Source organism: Kryptolebias marmoratus, linkage group LG21, assembly GCF_001649575.2.
Source record: "Kryptolebias marmoratus isolate JLee-2015 linkage group LG21, ASM164957v2, whole genome shotgun sequence".
Lineage (NCBI taxonomy): Eukaryota > Metazoa > Chordata > Actinopteri > Cyprinodontiformes > Rivulidae > Kryptolebias > Kryptolebias marmoratus.
Window position 1 is genome coordinate 15908378 of NC_051450.1, and position 7622 is coordinate 15915999.

At 42.4% G+C, this 7622-nt stretch overlaps 2 protein-coding genes across 4 annotated transcripts in view; one reads left to right on the forward strand and one right to left on the reverse strand.

The window, feature by feature from the left end:
• LOC108230286 (cystatin-B-like) overlaps positions 1-3368 on the reverse strand; it is a 7573-nt gene extending 4205 nt beyond the window's left edge. Inside the window, exons 1-3 of one of the 3 annotated variants that reach the window (XR_005232597.1) lie at positions 3196-3355; positions 3003-3104; positions 2378-2564 (exon numbers count right to left, since the gene is read on the reverse strand). Coding sequence is in view for 2 of the 3 variants with exons in the window: in XM_017406353.3 (XP_017261842.1) it covers positions 2445-2564; positions 3003-3104; positions 3196-3273 (300 nt within the window). In the remaining variant the exon portion in view is untranslated. Of the gene's footprint in view, positions 1-2161; positions 2565-3002; positions 3105-3195 lie in introns of those variants that run through there. The other 2 variants (XM_017406353.3, XM_037973189.1) reach the window with 2 other exon arrangements.
• A 2949-nt stretch (positions 3369-6317) lies between these two features.
• si:ch211-161h7.8 (thiosulfate:glutathione sulfurtransferase) lies at positions 6318-7622 on the forward strand. The gene is made up of 4 exons (XM_017406445.3): positions 6318-6550; positions 6874-6999; positions 7109-7271; positions 7357-7622. Exons 1-4 carry the CDS (start codon positions 6358-6360, stop codon positions 7409-7411), a joined length of 537 nt encoding a protein of 178 aa, XP_017261934.3. The 5' UTR covers positions 6318-6357; the 3' UTR covers positions 7412-7622.

A 7622-nucleotide genomic window follows, 5' to 3' on the forward strand; every position in this document is an offset into this window, starting at 1 on the left:
AATCATCAAAATTAAACGAAATAAACATTTGAAATATATGAGTTTGTATGTAATGTATGAATATAATATACAAGTTTCACTTTTTAAATGGAATTACTGAAATCAATCTACTTTTTCATGATATTCTAATTTTATGACCAGCACCTGTAATTATATCTTAGTCCCCAGTTTACTTCAGTATGACTTAGTCAGTTTCATCCTGCCTTTGCTTGTTTAGACTTATTTAAATGCTTAGTCTCATGATTTCTTCTCATATTTTAGCTTTACTTTTGTGTCTTATCACTATCCTAGCTTGTTTTAGATATGTTTAGATTTAACTTTTTATTGTTGTGAGTGCTTTCATGTTTTCATTTAGATTATCTCTTTTTTGGTGTCTCATGTTTTGGATATGTTTAGCTTAATGGTTTCATTTAGATTATCTTAGATTTCATTTAGATTCATATTTTGATATTGTTGTGTGTGTTTTGACTGTGTATTTTTGTGTTTTCATGTTGTAAAGCACTTTGTATCGCCTTGTTGCTGAAAAGTGCGATATAAATAAATACATTTAATAATTGTAAGAACTTGGAGTGTAAACTCATATTTTTCAATATTTGATTCAAACTTTTGACCAACAGGGGGCGCTGCTGAGCATTTGGAGCCTGGAGAAATAAAGTATTTTTTTTTTAACACAGCTGGCTGGAAAGCTTTATCTTGTCATCACTAGTTATCCGCCCAGCTCCCGAATCCAACAAGTACGACTTGTGTTTTGGTTCTGGTCCCGCTGAGCTGCGGAGAACCGTGTTTGAGTTCGTGTGGAGCGCTCAGGTTGAGTCAGAGAATCACGTGACGTCGCAGCCCGGAGCGTACCATTAGCCTGAGCTAGCAGGGGTAGCGCTTTTAAACGGTTTCCTTGGTGGAGCACGAAAAGACAACTAAAAGTAACCATTTTGAATTCATTTAGTTAATATGCTTATGGGTTATTTGATATTGTGGTGGTTTAGTTTTTTAACGCGTTCACGGAGGCAGGGATTTCCCCTCTCCCTCTCATTCACGTGGTTCGGTCCGAAACGCGGAAGTGTTTCAATGACAGAAACAAACGGGGTTTCAGCTGACTGCTGGGAAGTTAAACTGGTGGTGACAGAGTGGGGAGGGATGTGGGGAAATTTGTAAGTTTGGGGTTGGGTCTGAAATGAGTCATGGACTAACTAAACAGCCTTATCAGCTTTTTTTCATTATTTCTTGTTTATCATCTTTTTCTTGCAGAAAATCACTTCCCAAAGCACAGAGTATGAATGTGGTCCAAGTTGTTTTATTTATATAGGCTTGTATTTATATAATTGAATTATTTCCTCTTCTTTTGTTACAGTTTGAACAAGTCAGTCTTTGAAAATAAATATTTTTATTTTATATATATAGTTTTGGTCTACACCTGCATGTATTATAGATTTATACTACAGTTAATAGGCAGATAAAATAACCTTAAATAAGGAATAGATTAATATAGTTACAGATTTATTTTTACATGTATAGATTCATATGTTTATGCTTCTTGAACTCATCCTGTTTTCTGTCTGAAGCTGCTGTAGTTAAAATAAACACACAAAGAAACTCTGACAGGCAAACCCTGAACTGTTCATCTCTGGCTTTTCACAAGATTTAAAACAAATGTCCCTGTAACCTGTTACTGAACAGGTTATGACTAACACTGAAACAACAATGTGTCTTTAGACCTTTTTGACAGCTCCACAAGTTATGAAAAACAGCAGGATTTGAGTTATTTTTTAAAGTTTCTTTTGTATTGGGTTTATTGTTTTATGTTTCTATAGTTCTGTTTTATTTTTATGTTGTAAGTCCTTGTATAGTTTTGCTCTGTGTGCCCTTTGTGTTCCTGTCATTATCCACCTGTCCTCAGTTCAGTACCTGTCAGCCTGCCTCAACCACCCTCACCTGTCCCTTGTTTCTAATCAGTCACCTGTGTCCACTTAAAAATCACCCTCAGCCTTTAAAACCAGTTCATCTCCTTCACGTCTCCACTGACTCGTTGTTGCTCTCATGCTCTGGCTGCTTCTTCTCTTTGGAGAGCTCTGCACCTTGGGTCTGATCCATCCATCCATTAACCTGACTAAAATCATCTTTTTGCTGCACACACACACAGACACACAGACTGCAGAGACAAAAGTCAGCATTTTAGGTTTAATGTTAAGGTCAGAAATCACACTTTGTGTGTCAAACAAAGAGGAACATCAGTCACCACAAAAAACAAAGATGTGACACGAGAACTGGTGATTAACTTCTGACAGTGTGGTTTAGGTGTTTAAGTTATAAAAAAAGGAAGTGTGGTAAACTCTTCAGTTAGGGGGATTTGGGATATTTTGTAAACAGCTGTTAGATGGACCATGGACTTGAATCATTAGAAACTGACGACTCGGTGTCCTCGGTGCGGGTCCTGGACTGTGATCTGTTTAGAAGTACTCGATTGGGTCCTGGTGGCTCTTGGATTGCTGCACACCTAGCAGCTGGAGACCTCCTCCAAGCTTTTCCCAAACAGTTATGTGAATGTGCTCATCTCCGCCCACATGGACCTGAAAGCACATACAGATCGAGTCAGAGGATCACTGTACTCGGACTCGGTGGTCAGTGCTGCGGTCTCGTAATCCTGAGTCCACAGGTTCGAGGCCAGGTTGCTGACCTGAAAGGGCATCCAGCGTGAAAACAATTGGCAAATCTTTTGTGCGAGTTTCCTCGCTTGTGGCAACCCCTGAAGAAGGGAGAAGCCGAAAGAACGAGTGCCAGTGACTCAAACTGTTCTAATATTCTCCTTTAGGGACTTTAGAAATAACTTCTGAAACATCTGTAATTATTTAGAGGCTAAATGTAAAATTATTAACTTTTTTTTCTATTTTAACAGTTTGTCTCCATCTGCTTTAAGCTGCTTCTTGTTCCTGCTGGAGAACACCCACTGGATTATAAATAAAATGTAATATTTTACAGAAATTTCACAGTAACTCCAGTATTATTACCTTTATAAAGTAGTTGGTCCCGGCCACAACCTGGGTTTTGAAGCTCTTGGCGGTGAAAACATCATAAGTCCTTCCTGCTTTCTTCTCCACGTCAGCTTTCACCTGAGGAACAACGAGGTAACGAGAAACTTAAAATGAAACAGTCACCAGAGTGTATGAACACAAAGCTCTTAATGATCCTGTGTGTGTTTACTTTATTGCAGATCTTCTGAATGTCTTCATTTGCATCGTTTGTGTCAGAGGAGATTCCTCCCACCACCACAGGCTCCATGGCAAGTTTTTAACCCAAACGTAAATCTGACCAAGGGAGAAAGAGAAGGGTGTGTTTTCATGAGAGTCCTGAGAGGAATTCAGCTGCAGCAGTGAACTTTATTGCAAACATTTGGAGTGTACCATTTCCCTGACAGGGGAGGAAAGGTGTTGCTTGTTTTACATTTTTCCCGTCAGATAAAGAGTACAGGTTTGTTGAGCTGTAAATAACTGCACATTAAAGCCATATATCCTGATAGTTACAGCTGCTTTCAGTAACATTAAGGTAAGACGGTCAAATAATCCTCTGCTTGTCCACCTTTCTCCCCCCTCTGAGTCACGTGACTCAGTCATGTGACCCAGTCTGGGGCTGCTGGGAAGTTCAGCTGCAGCTTCAGGAGTCAACTCTGTCAGGAAACAGACATCTGAGTGTGAGGTGCTGAGAAAGACACCAACTAATTACAAATCGTCACAAGGTTTCCCTCCTCTGTGTCATGTTTGAAGCCATCCAAGCAGTTTCTATTATTAGCTCCTGTGAGCAGCTTTGATTTGTGGGCAGCTGTTTGCTAAATTATAAAGCTTTTAATATCTTTGCCCCTTCCTTTTTGTGTTTAAACGCCCGGTCAAGTCGATCTCTTCAGTGTTTTGTGTATCTGTTTATTTCTCATTTTCTTGTCTGAGCAAAGATTTAAAACTTTTCCACGTTATGTTCAATTTTTCCAGGTTTTAATCAGATTTTTTTATTTATTAATAATAAAAAAGTGTTTTCTTTATTTATGTTTAAATGGTCTATTAGGTTATACATCACTGACCGATTTACAGATTGTTAGTTTACTCAAATTACCTGTTATAGTTATACCAAACTTACTATTAGCTAAAATTACTTTTGTTTTGTTCTGCATTTGATTCTGTTGTTGTTTCTGTGTTGTAAAGCACTTTGGATCGCCTTGCTGCTGAAAAGTGCTACATAAATAAATCTCACTTCACTTCACTTGGAGGAGTTTAAGGATCTCAGGGTCTTGTTCACGAGTAAGGGAAGAGTGGAGCGTGAGATCAACAGGCGGATCGGTGCGGCTCCTGCAGCATTGTGTACTCTGTACCGTCTGTCTGTGCTCCTACCATCACCTATGGTCATGAACTTTGGGTAGTGACCAAAAGAATGAGATCACAAAAACATGCGGTTGAAATGAGTTTTCTCCGCAGAGCAGGGCTCTCCCTTACATATAGGCGGAGAAGTTTGGTTATCCAGGAGGGACTCGGAGTAGAGCTGCTGCTCCTCCACATCGACAGGAGCCAGCTGAGGTGGCTCCAGCACCTGGTAAGGATGTCCCTTGGACACCTTCCTAGAGAGGTGTTCTGGGCATGTCCAACTGAGAAGAGACCAAGGACATGCTGGAGAGACTGTGCCTGGGAATCCTCCTGGAAGAGCTGGAAGAGGTGGCTGTGGACAGAGATGTCTGGGCTTCCCTGTTCAAGCTGCTGAGCCCCCGACTCCAGAACGGACGGAGTCAATCATAAAGCTGCTGGATCCCAGAAAAGGAGCTTTGTCACAAGTTAAAGACTTTAGAGGTTTGCTGTTGTTACACATTTTTCTTGTTAATCGACAGATTTATCTTGTGAGTGCCCGAGGTGTCCTAAACCCAGGAATAAACTGCTGGCCTACGCTGAATACACTATCAGCTGTGATTGAATCTTGTAAGCTGCAGGAATCCCACAGGAAACTAATTTTTTTGTGCTTCGGCAACACGTTGTGATTTATTGCACCGTGACTGACAATAATTAGAGTGTTAGAAATGAAGATGATCCGCTTGAGACGATTTTACAGCTTGTTTTTGCAGCAGAAAACGTGGATGAAGATGTTGAGGGTCACCGATAAGATGCTTTAACAAGCGTTGAGTCGAAGCGTGTTTAGCCTTTACAGCGAGGCTGAACCAGATCACCGTTATCCCATCAGGTGGGGCGTATCGTCCCCTGGGGGGGATGTGTTGGGCTGCGTGCAATTTTCTCTCATCCAGAGGTGTTGCCTGGTCACTGTAGAGCCATTTTTCTGTGACTGTTGTAATTGCAGTTTTTGGGAAATGGAAACCAAAGAGACTAATGCGTGTAAAGTTAACAGGAAACGAGATTAACAGGGAGATTGTCTGCTAATGAAAGAGCAGATGCCTGTTAAAATAAGGCACTCAGAGACACAGACCAGGACATGTGAATGCACAACAAAAAGGCTGCATATCTGGGAACACTTGCCATATTACTTACACTACAAGCTACATCATGCTCACTGTGCAGACGAAAACTAAGATGAGGAGAACTGTGAAGCTGGAATGAAATATGTGCATGAAGCTGGATCACATTAAACCCCTCTTATGTCGACAGACTTTGCCAGGAAGATTTGCAGAAAGAACATTAAGTCCAGAGGCTTCACTTCGGTCCAAGCAGAAAGCTGGAAAATAACAACAAAACTCACTGAAGATGCTCGTTCTGCTTGTAAATCCATTATTTTAACCCGCTTCTCCATTCCGGGTCACGGGGAAACATTGCCTATCTCCAGCTGTCGCTGTGCAAGAGGCGGGGGACACCCTGGACAAGTCCATCGCAGGGACACAAACGAGACAATTCACGCTCTCACTCACACAAATTAAGAGTTACAAATGAACCTAACATGCATGTTTTTGGTCTGTGGGAGGAAACCCGAGTACTCGGAGTAAACCCACGTGTGCACAGGCACATGCAAACTCCATCCAGAAAAGCCCCAGCTCGGGACACCATCCTTCAACCTTCTTCTTCTGTTCCACCTGCTTGAGTGCCTGTAAACTAAAAACAAAGAAAATAAATATTTATATTGTTTTATTCTTATTAATTTAAGCTGTCTGATTTAAAAACAGAAAGCAGCTTTTTAAAAATAAATAAATAAATAAATCTGCTAAATAAACATCTTTACTGTAAATACAGAAACATGTAAATCAGCAGAATACGAGCTGCAGTGACGGGACACAACCGCCAGGGGGCAGCACCGCCGCAGCACATTCCGCAGCGGAGCGAGCGCGTATATATATTTCCGCAGAAGAAGAAGCGGCTAACGTCAGAGCAGCAACATAAATAGTACGTCATGACAGCAGTTCCCAGCCCTCTGAACCTACCTGTCTTCGTAATGCTGTCCCTGGTTCTGTCCCGGAGTTTCTGCCAGGCCGTCACCGAGGTCAACCGGAGGTCCTACCCGACCTTAGCGTCCTTCGTCCGGTCCTTTTCCGCCTCCAGCCCGACGTGCTGCAGCAACCAGGAGGAAGTAGTGATCGTCGACGGTAATAATTAGGGAAAACTAAATAAAAGACTTGTCCTCCCTGCGTGTCCTCCAGGAATCACCTTGGTTGTCTTTAGATCCGGCGGTGACGGTGTTTCCGGCTGAAAGTCGTCTCCGGTTGGTGGGAGACCTATTTAATTAAATTAATTAGCTGCTTTTATAATAAACTAACAGGCGGCAGCAACAGGAGATGAGCTAATTGGAGGTTAAAGCAGTGAGTGGCACGTTTTATAGATGTCTGAATGTGTGTATTTAAAGTGTCTTCTTGTTTAATTATAATTTTATTTAAAGTGGTGTCTTCTTCTTCGTTTATTTCTCCTGCAGAAGCCTCAGTGGTGAGCCTCCCCCAGCTGAAGACCATGCTGTCAAGCCACAACATCCAGCTGTTTGACGTGAGGAGACCGGACGAATACGAGGCCGGACGCATCCCCCAGGCTGTCAACGTCCCACGTAGGTCACGGCACACACACGCACCTGCATCCCTTTCAGCGGCGTGTCTGGTGTGTGTGTGTAAACGTGGATTTAATGTCTCTCCTCCTCCTTCTCCTCCGCCCGCAAGTGGACAACCTGGAGGAGTCCCTGCAGCTGTCCCCCGCTCACTTCCTGCAGAAGTTCGAGGTGAAGGCTCCGCGGCGAGAGGACGACAACATCGTGTTCCACTGCAGAACCGGCGTCAGGAGCTCCAAGGCGCTGGGCATTGCTCGCCAGCTGGGATTTAACAAGTAAATGGACGCGGCCGGCACGCCTGTTTCAGCTCGTTTTAGGCGCGTAGAAATGATTTATTTCCCGTTTTCTTCCTTCTTCCAGGGCGAGACATTACAGAGGAGGCTACTCCGAGTGGTCTGAGCAGGAAGGACAATAAATCCAAGCTGAAATCCTTTCGATCACGCAGCTGGAACGCAACCGAAATCACGGAAAAATGTTTACAGTCGGCGCCGAGGCAGTATTGTGCTTGAAAATGTTCCATGTCAACCAAACGGTGCCTGGACTTTGTTGATTTTAACACTCCGACACGTGTGAACTGTCACATTTCACTGTTTTAATAAATAAAATCACTGTTTTATTAAATAAAA

Bases quoted from the DNA above. Each gene is read 5' to 3' on its own strand.
- si:ch211-161h7.8 (XM_017406445.3), top strand. From the start codon at position 6,358: ATGACAGCAGTTCCCAGCCCTCTGAACCTACCTGTCTTCGTAATGCTG. The intron at 7,000-7,108 runs GTAGGTCACGGC...TCCGCCCGCAAG, and splicing joins CCAGGCTGTCAACGTCCCAC to TGGACAACCTGGAGGAGTCC. The intron at 7,272-7,356 runs GTAAATGGACGC...TCCTTCTTCCAG, and splicing joins CGCCAGCTGGGATTTAACAA to GGCGAGACATTACAGAGGAG.